The 16,464-nt window shown below is 31.5% G+C and overlaps 1 protein-coding gene across 1 annotated transcript; it reads right to left on the bottom strand.

Annotated features, from left to right (window-relative positions):
• Nucleotides 1-780: 780 nt before the first annotated feature.
• On the bottom strand, nucleotides 781-2,832 carry LOC149492051 (cytochrome P450 76A1-like). Its single transcript, XM_089716904.1, has 2 exons — nucleotides 1,914-2,832; nucleotides 781-1,412 (listed from the first exon to the last, which is right to left on the bottom strand). Exons 1-2 carry the CDS (start codon nucleotides 2,811-2,813, stop codon nucleotides 795-797), a joined length of 1,518 nt encoding a protein of 505 aa, XP_089573030.1. The 5' UTR covers nucleotides 2,814-2,832; the 3' UTR covers nucleotides 781-794.
• Between the last annotated feature and the right edge of the window lie 13,632 nt (nucleotides 2,833-16,464).

Here is a 16,464-nt window from a genome sequence, read left to right as displayed (position 1 = left end):
TTTTGCATTGGACACCCTTAAAAATTTTAAATCAAATGCAAAATAAAAAAAAATTAAGAACCACATATTTGAACTAAATATCAAAATTAACTTGTCTTTTTTAACAATTATAATATTATTTTAAAATTTTAAGATAACCATATGATCGAATATGATAAACCTTACAACTCAATCAACAATCGAAAATGTAAAAATAAAATGGTTTAATAAGATTTTTGAGTTAAATTTATTTTTTCAAATCAAATTATAAATAATAGTTTTTACTTATTTATGAAATTTATCATTTTTATTTGTATAATTATTTGTAAAAAATAAAAATATATAGTTATAAATAATTATACCAAATAAATAATACACTATTAGTTGTAATAAATATAGAATTATTTTTCAAATCATTCATCTTCAAATATCAATAAAAGTAATAATAATAAATTTTGTATGTTGGCACAACAATCATAACAAGGATCATCAAATTTTTAAATAGAAAAATATAAGCTACAAATATCTTAATATAACTTATTATTGAACATTAAATTTAAGTTATAATAATTTCCTTCAATTTTTCTTATTCTAGCTAATGCAATATGCCTTATTATTACTTGTATTTTTTCTTTATAATTGCTAATTAATTTAATCTAAATTCATGCACAATCTTTTTATTTAACTGTATAAATACTTATCCACTACAACGTGCGCGTGATAAAGAAATTATTTACTATACTAAAACCACCTATAAATCATTATCTAATTGCTAATAAATTAAAAACCGCTAATAAAAAATTCATTTCAACTAATTAATCTTCAAATCTCACTGTTTTAGGAACCGCTATTAGTGGCTCCAACTTGCGCATGGTAATACCCAACCTGTCTCTCATATCCACTTTCTCAGGATTCACATTGGCTTCAAGTTCCCAATCAAAATGGTGAAGCAAAGACCCCAAGATAAGGTGGAGGACTCTGTGCCCTAAAGTTACTCCTGCACACATTCTTCTTCCAGCTCCAAAAGGGATGAACTCATAATTTTGACCTTTATAATCAACATTTGACCCTATAAATCTTTCAGGCTTAAAACACAATGGCTCGTCCCACACATTTGGGTCTCTTCCTATAGCCCAAGCATTTACAAGAACTTGTGTATTTACTGGAATTTCGTAACCCATAAATTTAGTATTGTGCATTGCTCTTCGCGGAACCAGAAATGGAATAGGAGGGTGTAATCGTAAAGTTTCTTTGACGATAGCCTGTAAGAATGGAAGGTTGTCTATGTCAGTCTCTTCAACCTTTCTGTTTGGTCCTATTACTGAGGCAAGCTCAGCTTTGGCCTTTGTCATTGACTCAGGGTTGCAGAGAAGCTCAGTCATTGCCCATTCAATGGTGCTGCTGGTGGTTTCTGAACCGGCCATAAAGATTTCCTGCACCACATTTTTGCAATTATATATATTAGAAGCTCTGTCCAAAAGGAAAATACAATTAAATAGTTACAGAGAATATACTCAATTTTTTTTTTCTAAAATTGAATTTGTCCGTAATATAAAATTTATTAAACTTGATTATTGGATCTATCGAACTTGTTGTTTCGACTTGAATATGTTATCCGTTTTCAGCCAATGAACAGGTCAACGTACTTGTTTTAATTAAAAATAATTATTAACATAAAATTAATAATTAATCTTAAAATAAGTGCTACCAAATAACGGGAAATGAATATTTTTATTTATTAATGAACAATTAATTTGGTATTAGAGAAAAATAAATAAATTTTGTGTTGTATACCGAGATATATAACCTAGTGTTAAGTGCATATACAATATTATAATTGGTCCAAATTCGAATTTCCTTTCCCAAATATTCAAAAATAAATAAAAAATAAATTTTGTGCTAGAATTAATTATAGCCAATTGGAAATCACATACCAGGATAAAAATATTGGTATCGCGATCTGATATTTTAGCTGGTTCATCTTTCCCATTTCCTTCAAACTCAAGCAACACATCAAGAAAATCCTTCCTTCTATCTCCAACAACCTTCTTCTCTTCAATTCTTTCCTTAACAAATTTAGAAGCAATCTCCAAAGCTTTACCAAGCTCCTTATCCATCCTTCTCTTCAACCCCTGAGGATCTAACCACCTAAGCCATGGAAAATAATCTGCAACATTTGCATACCCAGAAGTCTCCATTAGTCCCATCATTGCTGTGAAAAATTCTGAGCCCTCTTTCGATTCTGGATCGACCAAATCTTTCGAGAACATGAGATTTCCTAATGAATTAAATGTCATCAGAAAGACAAATCGTGCTAAATGAATACCATGATCATTAGCCTCATAAGTCTCCTCTTTTATCCAACGCAACATATCATCAACACATTTTCTTCTTATAGAGGCAGTTTCATTGATACGCTTGTTTACAAGCATATCTACTGTAACTAGCCGTCTCAATACACGCCAATAGGAACCATAAGGGGCTATGGCTAAAGAACCTTCATTATAGCCATGAGAACGCATGGTTTCGGTTATGTTGCGTTCTGCGAATGAAAGATCATGGTATTTGAATAACTCGGAAGCTGGCTTGGCCGAGAGGATAACCATAGTGTTCACGCTGCCTAGCCTTAAACCAATGACGCCCCCGTATTTTTCTCTTAACTTGGTTAAAGTACGGTGTGGCATAGTACCAAGATCTAAGAGGTTGCCAAGAATTGGCCATCCTGGAGGTCCTGGAGGAAACCGGTGGTTTTTACGGCTGCCGAAAAGGAAGAAAAGGGTTGATAACGAAAGAATGATTAAGGAAACAAGAAGAGTTGGAAAGAGAGACTCCATTGCTAATCGGGTCTTCTGACTTTCTATGTTCTTAATTTGTTTGTTTAGAATCCACATATAGACAGAAATAACATTAAACTACCTCTGTCCAAAAAAATGTCATCTTTTTTTTTTTTTTTTGTCATAAAATATAATGCTGCACTTTTTTTTATTGTACTTAATTCTTAAATTATCTATTATATTTTTATTAAATTATATTATTTTCAGTTATCTCCATTAATTATTAATTATCATTTCAACTCATATATTATTTAAGACGACATAATAAAAAATTATATAAATAAAATTATTTTAATCATATTTTTTAATATATATGAAAATAAACTATATTTTTTAGACAATACAGTAATTAATTAGGAAATATTCAAGTAAGCGTGACGAGCATCTTCATGTGCCAGCAAGCACAAATGGACCAAGTCAAAGATAGACACGACTCCGAACTTTTAGGTGAGGAATCAATATTCATAATTTGTTTACTTTGTAGTTTGTACAGAACAAGGTTCCTAGAAATCACCCATTCAACGAGTACAAATAGACAATTATTTATAACCAATCGACCGACCAAAGTGAAAATCCTCCATACAAACTTTATCTACCGGTAAAAAAGAGCGGCCACTCTTGGAACACTCGTAGAGCGTGGAGGCATATATGTGACGGAAAAGATTTTTAATTCATAATGAATCATATTATAGATGATTTTGATTCGAATCATTAGTGATTTTAGAATTTCTATATTAATATTATTTTTGTCAAATATTATGTGTTGAAAATTGAAAATTAAGTTTAAAATATGTATATTTACTCATATAGTTTGGAGAATTCCAATTAAAATGTCACTGTAAAATGTATAGGTTTAGATTATATTAAATACAATAGGAAAAATGTCAAACATGCAAATATTATCATTAATTCTCTTTGAAAATCATTTTCATTCTATATATACTTGAACTATATAGTCCAGGGAACGATTAAAAATATAGTCCCCTGAAAGAATAAAAAATAGTCTATTGGTAATTTTATGCTAAGGTGGGAAGAATGATGTGAGCTGCAAAATAAAAATGTATTCTCTTCATGTTTACATGGAGGATTTAGAATAGTAAATATTAAACATTAAATCACATTCGATGATATTTGAAATAAAAATTGATTTAAATTAAAATGCCTTAATTAAAATTAAGTTAAATTTTACTCGATTAACTTAGAGTTAGGCACATTTAAAATTAAATTAAGGTATTATGATTGTGGTTGTAGCGTGTTCAAATCACACTTGGTCACATTTGAAATTAAATTAAATAAACTAAAATGATCTAATTAAATTGCATTTGATAAATTATACTTAAAATTTTATTCAATTGAGATATCATAATTGAAATTAAAACATTGTAATTGGAACTGAATTAAGTTACACTTGAAATTTTAATAAATTGTGACACACTAAGTGTCATTAAAATAAATTATACCTATTCAAACTTGAGATTGAATCAAATTAAAACACTTCAAACTTAAATTTAATTAAGTCAACTTTGATTAGATCCATTTAACTTATATTTGGAATGAAATTAGTTAAGATACCTAAAGTAGAATTAACTAGTAATAATTGATTAAGCTATACTTAGTTTCAAGTAATGTTCTGAGAACCGGACCAATCATTCAACTGGTGAAGGCAGTGGTTTATTAACTAGAAGGTTCGACCGGATTCAATACGGTTCAACCGAATTTTATTTTAATATTTTTAAAATATATTTTTTCAATACAATTAAAATATAAGATTTGTAAATATGAAATAATTTTTACAAAAAAGGATAAAAATTATACATAATATCCTTCAACTTATATAAAGTCAACATATATAATATAAAGTTCAATTTCTAAACAAAATTTTAACTAATTAATAATAAAATAAAATTGTAATTTATTTGAAAAATATAAAATAAAACATAAACAACTGCGGTTTATTATACCCCTAAGATATCTTTCATTGTTTAAATACTTCATAGCACAAAGTAATTATTATTTATACGAAAAACAAGGATTCAATATCTTTAAATAAATTTCTCTTTTTCATTAAAGTCTCCATTTTTTTTCATTAAAAATAAATATAAAAACTAAAAAAAAAGAGGAACCAAACAATGAAAATATCCAATTGCACTCATCTTCTAGAGAGATGGGATGGCCTTGATATTCACGCCATTATCACTGGTTTTTAGCAGAGCAGGTACGTTTTCAATGACACTAAACTGCTCCTTGCCTCGTTCAGGCGAATATGAAGAGAAAAATTAAAAGGGTGGACGGTAAGTCTCACCGCCGGCATCAGGCCGAACAACTCATCGAGTCCCTTCAGGTGAAGGTGCCCGGCCACAGTCCGATTCTAGATCAATCGGAACACTGCAATTAAATCCAAGATATTCTAATTGACTTAAATTCATCCTTGATTAAATCACATTATGAATTAAATTAAATAACAATTGATTAAGTCACGCTTGATTTCAAATTCTATTTAAATAATAAATCATCTTGATTAAGTCACGTTTGGTCACATTTGAAATTCAATTAAATTAATACCTGAATTAAAATTAAATTAAGTAATAATTGATTAAGTTACACTTGAAATTAAACTTGATTAAATTACATTTGCAATTTTATTCAATTGAGATATCATAATTGAAATTAAATTAAATTAAATCAAATTTCACTAAATCACACTTGAAGTTTTATAAATTACAACACCCTAATTGAAATTAAATAATATTAATATATATATATATATATATATATATATGAAAGTACACATACTAAATTAAATTAAAATTAAAACTAAAATACATCACATTTGATTAAATCACACTTAAAATTTTATTAAATTGCTACACTCTAATCGAAACTAAATTATATTAAAATTAATATAATGCGTGTGCTAAAGTTTAAATCCTAACATTTCTATCTTAGGATGAATACTATAAGCTTGGAGACTGAATTATGTGCACCATCTATCCTTTCTTCCGTTTTTTTTTTTTCTTTTAATATCCGATTTATAAATTTCAAAAGTTTTGAATTCAAATTTTAAATGGGAAATTTATATATATTATTATAAATATTGTCTAAAAGGTTTGACCCAAAAAAAAACCAATTTAAAATCTGTAAAGCGGATTTGATTTGAATAATATCTCAATAGGCCGATATTAACATTATTGAGTGTTGATATTGAATTTATAATTTTTAATATAATCTTACACCGTTGATGAATGCAATTTTCACTGTTTTTAGACTTAGGCATTTTGTTTTTTAGCTAATAGGAGTAGTGGGTCGGGGGAATGAATGATTCCAAAAATTGGCTGTGAGAGAAAATCATATTTAAATTCTGCCGGCCCTCCATATTCAAGTGTCAATACTCAATAGTCAACAGTCAATCAGGTCGGCTGTAAATTAGCTAGGTGCGTCAATTTTTAATTTTTTTTTTTTGGTAATTAAACAGTAAAGAATTTATAATTAAATAGATTAAATGTTCTAATTAATAAAGTTTTTTATAATGAAATTCATTTAATAGATATTTTTCACTGAAAATTAAATATATTATTTTATTTATTTGTTGAGGCGGGTCTATTATCAAGGTCCAAATAAGTAGCTCTAAACTATAAAAGCCTAAAGAATATAGAAAAGAAGACATGTCTTAGGGGATCCCTTGGATCTAGAGTTCAATTTTATAAATATCCTACAAATATAAGGTATTTTAGACTTCGTATAGGCTAAAAATATTATATGTTTTAAAATATTTCTTTCTTAGCGTGTACTCATATAATTCCTGTAAATACGGAATGACTTCATAATAATTAACATGTGAATCTATCCAAACAAATTGAATTTTCTAATGTGTTCAAGACATATTTAATCTCTTGGTTTTCCAATCTTCTAATTTCTTATATTTCTCTTCGGAATAAAAGGCCAATTTATGCTCTAAACTTGTATACGAAGGGCAAAAAGCTTATATTCAACTTTTCAGCCAATTTCAACTTTTCAATTCACACAAATAATTCAATTTAATCCATTTTGGCTACATGTGAAAGTCTTGCAATTAATATATATATATATATATCTCAATATTTCAAGTTCTCTACTCATCTATAAATTGAAATTCATAAAATACAAAGAATTATTCGGTAAACCCTAAGATTTCTAACAAAATTTTGAATATATTTCTCGTAGAAGACTCTATCCAATAAAAGTAATAAAAATGTCTAATTAATGACCCAAAAGAAAACCCCAAAAATTACAATTATGGAATCAAAGAAAAAAAACAACTTCAAATAAATTAAAAGAAAAAAAAAAACGAAAGGAAATCACTTTGATTAACCATCTTCTAGTATCGCTTGCTCTTCTACGGTTATGTTTCAAAATTTACTATATCTCTCTAATATAGAATTTCGATAACCATTACTTGCATTTTTTCAATTAAAAGAAGAAGATGCATAATTAGTGTCTTGATGATGGTTACTAGATGGATTCGGCATAAATAACTGCACATCTGTAAAACAAGAAGATTAATAACAATATCATTTAAGCATAGATTTTTTTCCTGATATCGACTAACAATGGCAATGGGAGAAAAAAATCTAAATCGAGAAAATAGAATGATACAGGTAACATTTTGAAACAAAAAGAGGAAGAAATTAGGGAAGAGTTTCATTTCTTCTTCACGTTGCAGAGATAGATAGTTGTGAGTTTTGGTGTTTTTAAAAAGGAGAGTCGGTATTTCACTACAGTTCAATCGCTTTATTGTTTGGCTTGATACATGCTTGGACTTATTGATAGGTGTTATTTTTATAATATTTTTAATATAGTTTTTATTAGGATTTTTAGTAGTCTTAATCACTTTAGTTAGTTTTTATTCAGCTTTAGTATGTTTTTGTTCAAAGTTTCCTTGAAATAATTCACTTGATCTTGAAGAAATTTGTAGGATTTTGATATAGAAAAGAGCAAAGTAAGCAAAACTCTCAGAAGCTGGCACGCCCTGGTCGTACAACCCAACACGCCCGTGTAGGATTCAAGGAAAAAATCAGCTTAGAGACTCAGAGCCTAGCACGCCGGTGCCACAGACTGATATCGATTCAAAGGTGTGCTCACCTAAGCACAGCCCGTGCTGCATCCATCCTGGTAACTCAGAGCCTAGCACGCCCTAGCCGTGCGGACCAGTACGCCCGTGCCATGGATTTATCTTAGAGCATGCTCACCTAAGCATGGTCCGTGCTGCGATCACCTTAGAACTCAGGCTCCAGCACGCCCAGCCCGTGCCTAATGGCACGCCCGTGCTGAAAATCAAGTTCTATTTTGGGTCGAAAACGTCAGCACAGTCCCTACCACTTGCATGGGCCACATGAGATACTTTCCTAACATGCTAATCAAGTTTAAATCCTATTTAGATGCATGAGAGATTCCTAATTGAGAAGAAATTAAAAGCCTAACAGTCTCCAATCAGAGATTCCTACTCAATAAAGACTATATTTCCTAAACGAAGTCGGAGTTTTCCCCTGGAAGTCTATATAAAGAGAAAAGCCATTCATTATTTCAGGATCTCTGGTTCTACCATATGTTGTTCTATTGTTTTCTCTCTCTCCTAAGACTTCAAATGATTAAGATTTGTGTAAAGATTCAAGGAAGCCGTCCAAAATTATTTATTGACTAGTTTTTATCTATAAACTCTTAATCTTGTTTTTACTTTTCATTATTCACAGTGATTATGGAATTATTTTCAAGTTTAATTGAGTTTTATTTAATTACTATGTCAAACTAAACTCTCATCTAGGGATTGATGTAGCTTAATTTCTTTTCCAATTTATAATATTAGATTTGCTTTTCTTTGTTCAAACTATAATTTATTATTGAACTTAATGCTTCCAGGTAGAGTTTCTCCCCTGGATTGATTTATTTCATTAATTACTATTAGGAGAAGAGTTTTTGATATGAGAAAGGTAATAACTTGCATGAGAATATAATTTGATGTCGAAACTATATGGTTTGACTCATGCGGGGTTTTCATAAGTTAACAAACTTAGGTTATAAATTCATAAACAAACTATAAAACTTAATGATTTAATTCATGTTTAATTACGCTATTGGAAGATAGGTAATTAGTCCGGGTTAAAATAACTAACAATACATCGGGAGAGCTTGTTAGGGATTTTAGGATTGTTTCCCCTACTTGAACAATTAAAAATTGATTATCAAACTAATAAAATAAATTGGATAGAATTAAGTGAAGTCAAAATATCTAGTAGTTTTTTTTCCTTGATTTCTTCTTATCAATAATTGTCTTGCTTGATTTCTTTTTATTCTCTTTTATTTATTGAAGTTAATTTCTTAAGATAATTCCCCTTATTGTCGTTTAAATAATAGTAGGTTAACAAAATTTTGGTACTTGGTATACACTCTTCATGGAAATGATACTCTACTCATTCTATATTACTTGTTGCGGTTTCGTATACTTGCGAAAAATCACTGTCACTTATAACTAGATTGTTAAGTTGGACCATTTTGTGTGAGTTGCTATTGGAATTGGCCCTAAAAGATGAAATATGGGTTTGCTCTTTGTATATAAATTTTGGGGGCAAAATTGACCCTTATTTCATTTCTCTAATATTTTTCTTATATTTGCTTTTTCCCCTTTTGAAGTCTTCTCATTCTGATCCCCTTCTTTTTCAACTAATAGCCATCAGCCTACTAATCCACCTTGTCTCGAGGCATTCCTGACAAACACAAGCCTAAGAGATCTGAACCTAATTTTAGATCGAATAACTTTTTTTGCACGCTTGATGGAATCGATTTAGCTTTGTTCATATATTAGGATGTCTCTAAGACCAGCAATAAAGTGGTCACAAAGAATAAGGATAAGTTACAACAGACTGAAGCCTTAGTCATTTTGGAAATGGGCATTCCACGCCAAACTCTTGAGAACTCTCAACCTAGAACAACCAAATCACTTGGGTAGGTTCATGGCAAACTTAGAGGCCAAGATTTGGCAAGTGAATACTCTCGTGGGAACCAGCCTATCATGTAGACGGTGCTATCATGAGACTGACCTGACCTATATCCACCGACAAGTATTGAAGGAAAACTAGTCCACATTCGGTATGTGCACCAAAGAGATGATGATCGTGTTAAGGCTGATCGTGGTAGACAACGCTAAGACTCAACAAGAAACCTATTGCAACATGCAGCATCTATCCAAATCGATCCAGAAAAATGTCAAACTTGATGTCGAGCACAAGCAGTAGGTGACTTGTTTCACCAGGATACTCCTAGGATGAAAACACAAGTTCGGCCTAACTTACAGTACGAAGGTGTTAACATTTTGACCAGGACACTTCCAAGAAGGAACCCAAGTCCTATTGTAATGGCCACTCAAGATTTAACCACACCACTCCGTACACCTTGCAATAATTAGAGGTAACCATATCTCTAGCTATTGCAGAGCAACAACTGGGCGAAGGGATTTACACTTATGATACAATCAGGAATATAGTTCCTCTCAGAATAGTAGAGCCTGAGCCGACAGCTACCATTGTTTATAACCCGAATGCATTGGTTAAGGTTTTGGCGAAATCAGGAGTAGAATTTCAGCTGATGCCATGACCAGTCTACAGACTCCCTTACTTGGATTGGGTTGATCAACTGTATCCTTTTCTAAAGGATATAAGATCTCAAAATTCACTCTCTTCTCGGGCAAGGACAACTCTTTCACTCTAGAGAACATCTCCAAATTTGTCGCCCAATGTGGGAAATGTGGGGTAAATGATTGCTGGAAGCTCAGGCTCTTTGTCAGCTTCTAACCAAGTTGACCTTTATTCAACTGTGAATGGTTCGATCACACACCCAATGTTGATATAGAGGTTCATCCAAAATATAACTTTATAGAAATTAATGACATAAGAAAATAAACAAAGTATGAATAGTTCATTCTAGCAATGCAAGCCACTGTTGTACTATTTTCCATATCCATCGAAGAAGCGAGATCAATTGGATTTGATGGCAGTGTGTAAGATCAAAGCTAGATCAACTGTAGAAGAATTTCAATTTAAGTTATTATCATAACCTCAAAATCTAACCAATTCAAGTTGATGAGATTGATGCATTACTAGTAGAAATAGTTGAAAATTCAACAGAATGATTGGATGATGAAAATGGGACATACATTGATATTGGTATGTCAGACGAAAATGATGAAGTGGAGCCCATAGTCCTAGGTACTTCAAAATGAGTTGAAGAACAAGAAGAAGGGGAAGAGGTAAAGAACAAGGCAGTGGTACACCCATATGACCCCCCTTGTCTCCACCTCCTTCTACACAATCTCCGAGTTCATATGCTCTAGCACCCTCTCCACCAGCTCCTCCACCAGATAAATATCTAGTTTAATATTGTGCTTCATATATCTTTTATGCAAATATGTTACAAATTGCTAAATATGCTTAAAATAATATTATTAACTTTTACGTCTTCTTTTGTGATGCTTTCTAATAGTTCGGCTAAGCAATTATCCAACCTTGAAGGTAGTTAATGGACGATATATAAATACAAAAAAAGACAACTCAATGCAAAAATTCACTCTTGTCCTTTATGTAAAAAACTTTGTGGCACCCTAATTTTACTTTGACCTGTTGAACATTTTAATTTATAAAATTGTGACCGATTAAATAATTCAACTTGTAAAAAATTATTCTATTGAATACTTAAAATTTTGAAATAGATCAAGCAAACACTTATCAAATAGTTGAAAATTATAAAAATTTTGTTCCAAAAATTATAATAACCACATGTTAAATGAATATCTTGCACATAAATGTCAAAAACACCAAAAAAAATTTATTACTAGTATAGAGAGAGATACAACGTTAGCAAAATTCGTAACTTCAGGAGCATAATAGGCCACTCAAAAGTTTGGTGCCATAAGATTTTTTCCATAAAGTACAGGGATATATTTATGCATTTGGACATTTTTATAACTATAACTTTTAAAGACACTTGTGATGCGAATTAAAGTTAAGTTTATTTCTTTTTTATTATATATGACAGCTTCCACCCATCATATGATGCATATAAAGTTGTTACGAGGGTCTTCAAGCTTCATTTGGCTAAAGAAGGCAGGTTTTGGGTTTCATAGCATCGGATGCAAAGCAGCTATATTAGGATGGGTTTCTGGTAAACATTCCAACTTAAAATTGGAAGCTTTCAGCACGGTTGTGAAAAAAATTGATAAAATTATTTTGTTTTCTATTTCTTACTGGAGTTTACATGGAGCCAGATACTACTTAGGCTAGGTTTAATAGGGTTGGGAGACAGTGCGCAAATCAGTACTCTGACTTCCTATATAAGATGGAGAGGATAGGAAATAAGTAAATGAGGTCTGAACTAAATGGCAGTAGGCTCGGTTTGATCCTGAGTATGTAAAAAAATGTGAGATCATGTCACGTAACAAAATCAGTGAGACGGGTGGCGAGGGAGCTGACCCGTCACGACACATCAACAGTTCCATATTTATAACTGAGTTTAATGAGAAAATGATGAACTAATTACACTTCTAGAATTGTAGTTTACTCTTAAATGAATATGGTGTTCTCAATTGCACTACAGGCAAAGGAGTTAGGTCGTTAGCCTACAATGGAGGTCTTCATATACATACACATAAAGAAACATAATGGAGTGACATTCATGGACAAGCGCATGGAGCTTGTTAGGGTAAGTTCATAATTATTTACTTGTATTTAATTTTTTGGACAATTTTGCATTGTCCCCATTGTTTATGTTCACTTTCAAAATAATTACACTGCTGGTTTTGAGCATGCGACTTCTTCTCAAGCTTAGATTGGTGAACAACCAATCATCAATGCGTTGCAGCTTTATCTCGAGGCTGCAAGAGGTAAGAAGAAAAAGAAGGTGTATTGCGCTGGTTCACAGTCATCCGTTTTCTAAGGCTACTCACCTAGGACCTCAGCCAGTAGACCCACACCAATTTAGCTAGACGCTATTACGGAAGAGATCCAAGATCTATGAAATCGGCCTAAGCAACAATTGGAGCAGGTTGCATAGCTTAAGTTGCATCAACAGGAGATGTATGCTAGATAGTGATCTTTTGCTCCGCTAGCTCCTTTTGATTCTCTAGTTCCTGCTCCGTTAGCTTCTACTGTAGCATCTACTTTTGCTTCTTTGACTCCTCCACCTCATTCTATTCCTCCAGCCTCTGGCATATTGGATTCTAACTCTCCATCCCATGTTTCTAATTCTGTAAATCCTTGACTATTTCATCATTTTCTAAGTTTTGTAATGTTTATAATGTATGAAGTACATGTATATCTTAAACAAGCTTTAACGATAACTATTAGATTTTTGTTCACTTGTTTGAAAAGCATATTGTGGATTGATTGGCTTAATTTATATATATCTTATATGTGTATTTTTAACATGTACATATTTTTCATTTTTTAATAATTTAAATTTTATTTTTTAAAAATTCATATTTAGCAACTGTTTTGGTACGGATTATTAACTATAATTAATCACAAATAGCGACAGAATAATCATCAATCAATGACAACGATAGTAATTATATTTATTCCGATAGACATTTTAGTGATAGAATAGCGACTGACGCTATACATTTATCTAATTATATTTAGCAACTGATATTTCCATATTAGCGACAAAACTGTTGGTCGCTAATTAGCGACCAAAGTTGTATTCGGCCGTCAATTTCTCAGTGACAAGATAAATTGAAACTACTCTCTTCGGTCACTATTCAAACACTAATTTTATTTTAGCGACCCATTATATATATTTCATGATCGAAAAATCGGTCGCAGTTAGCATTTTTTTATATGAAACAACTAGTCCGACATGTCTCTGGATATCTAACAGAATTTTATGTAACCTCCATAGTATTTCAACCCCGACTCAAGGGAACCTGGATCTAAAGAATCAAGTCTAGATGGATCAGTGCTTCGCCATTGACTTCTCTCAAGACTGGAGACTTCACATCATGGACTATCTCACTCCTCTTACCAATGTGGATGACAAGGTTAGAAGATCTACCTACTATTATTGGCAACAAGATGGACAACTCTACAAAAGGAACTTTAACAACAAATTACTGCTGTGTATCGACCCTAAGGAAGCCATGGTACTAATGGCGAAAATATATAGAGGAGCTATTGGGGGCATTAGTTTGGGAAAACATAATAGGACTCATGATAAAGCACGAGTATTGGTGGCAAAAAATGGGTAAATCATCATTTATACCCTCAATTTTGCGTCTTGTCACAATTTCACCCTAAAATCAACTTAACCCCTCAAGCACCCTATTTTCAATTTTTTGTCAAAATTGAGCCCTAATTTGATTTTGGTCAAAATTAGGCAATATAATACTAATATATGTGGGACCCACAGACTATTTTTGAGTTCACTTAACCAAAGGAGGGTTAAGTGAAACTGTGTTTTTCATAGAAAGGAAGAAAAAAAACCTGTAATATTAAAAGCCATGAGAACAATTTTATTGGATAATAAGATCATAATAAAGAATTTAGTTACGTAACTAAAAAGTTAAATAAATACTAACAAGGTCCAATAATTTAGCGAATAATATTTGTAACACGTAACTATATTTGAGAAGTCACTGATAAAATTAAATAATAAACAAAACTTATCTATTATAAATATAGAAAATAAAATTATGATAGTATAATTACTTTAGCAGAACACCAAACATCACAGATTAGCTGAAAATACTATAAAAACTGAAAAGGCTCAAATTATATTTGAAAATTTATATATATCGATAAATAGCAACAATTATGGTAAAATAATAGCATCAATACTGTAAGAATATAAAACTATTAAATAATTATAAATTGAGATATGATTAAAAGAACAATAAATATGCTAATCATTAATAAAAGTGTGTTACTAATTATGTTATAATCAAATAAAAAGAAAAATAATATCTGGCCATCGTTTTGGCCAAAAAACAGAAAAACCTAGTTTATAACTTATAAGCAATATAGAGAATAAAATTAAAGCAGTAAAACGAAATCGAAGGTACAACAAATCGTGCTGATGACGTGTTATAAAATAATAGAAAAATATGGAGAGAAATAAAGAGAAAATAGAGAATAGAGAGATAATACGAGAGTGTTTAATGTAAAATTTGATGTGTAAAGTAAGTTCAGTAGACTTATCTTTTATTCATGGAAGGTGTGTTTCACGCTCACTACACCAATTGATAGCTTCAAAGATATTATAGACTATTTTTAGAGAAAGATTAATAGTATTTAAAGTTTTATTGCTTTGAGATCCATCTCCTTTTTTGAGAAATAATGTTGTATATATAGAGTTTTTTCTTGAACCCCTAGTTAATATTTAATTAGGAAAACATATATGTTTCTAATTAGGATTCTATGTTAAATATTCATATTGCTCCCTATAATTATTGGAGATTTGCATATAATTATCACTAAGTACATACTAAATATATGTATTCTATCGGAAGGTTTCAAACAGAGCCGAGTGGGAGATTCTTGGGAGCTAAAGCAAAATTATTTATAGGCCATCATCAACTGACTAAGAATGAGCCATTGGGTGAAGACAAGGCATGGAAGAGGAGAATGAGAGAAACTATGTTGGTAAAGTACAAATAACCCCCGTTCATGGCCCAAGGAAATGAGAGGTCAGGAAACGAAGGGATGCGCTATATTAATTGCAAGGACACGTGGTCGAGGCAGACAATGAGGTGGCTCTTCGATTATCAAAACATATAGCAAAAAGAACGGATCGACCTTTCATATAGACCACGTGTGGCTTGCAAACGGGGTCGGCTCTTGAGTGCACATGGTCATTTTAGCAAGAGTCAACCAAAGCATCCTATGCGTAGAGGGCATTGTTTATGCGGGCCAATTTAAGAAAAATATATATTAGCCCAAGAAGGAATTAGTGTATATTTTGCTTAAAATAACCTACTTGGGCCTAAAAGCTTTTATGTGTAAATACTGCAGAAACCGTGCAAATTGTATAACTAGAATAGGAATATATGCATTTTAGAATATTGACTTTTCTTCCAATGCACTCCTAAAAAAAACTAGGAATAAAATTCAATTTGCCCTCTCAATTTGAGAGCAATATTCAATTTGTGTTCTTTTGGTGCAAGTTCAAGAGGTAAATTTGTACAAAAGTTGATTTTTGGACAAATTGAATGTTACTCCCAAGTCCAGAAGGAAATTGAGCATTATTCCAAAAAACCTACAGTAAATAGGAGGGTTGACACTGCTGTAAATGATAGTTAAATCAATATAACTAACGGAGGGTTGACACTACTTCAATATAACCAACTCGAATGCCCTAAGAATTTAACTATATTTCTCATCCCCTTTTCTCCTCTTTCCCTCAACTTTCTTTTTCCAATCCAACCTATCCCGAAGGCATTGCTGATAGGCGCAAGCTGAACAGACCCAAACCCAATTTCAGACTGCAAAGAATCCTAAGCGACTCCACGATAAAACTCTAAAAAAATAGTGCATCTACTGCTAGGGTTAGGGTACATAAACTTACTTTGTCAATGACCATCATTGGACAAAAATACAGAAATTAAGCAAAGATAGTTACCCTAGGCAATAGGCAA

This window comes from Jatropha curcas, unplaced genomic scaffold (genome assembly GCF_041381405.1).
Source record: "Jatropha curcas cultivar XTBG-Jc1 unplaced genomic scaffold, XTBG_Jcur_1.0 HiC_scaffold_138_pilon, whole genome shotgun sequence".
Classification (NCBI taxonomy): domain Eukaryota; kingdom Viridiplantae; phylum Streptophyta; class Magnoliopsida; order Malpighiales; family Euphorbiaceae; genus Jatropha; species Jatropha curcas.
The sequence above is the reverse complement of the archived record's forward strand: the minus strand, read 5'-3'. Positions and strand labels throughout refer to the sequence as shown.

What these genes read in the sequence shown, in the direction of transcription:
- LOC149492051 (XM_089716904.1), bottom strand. Translation starts at nt 2,813, where the DNA reads ATGGAGTCTCTCTTTCCAACTCTTCTTGTTTCCTTAATCATTCTTTCG. An exon ending in ATACCAATATTTTTATCCTG is followed by an intron (nt 1,413 to 1,913) that starts GTATGTGATTTC and finishes AATGTGGTGCAG; the next exon opens with GAAATCTTTATGGCCGGTTC.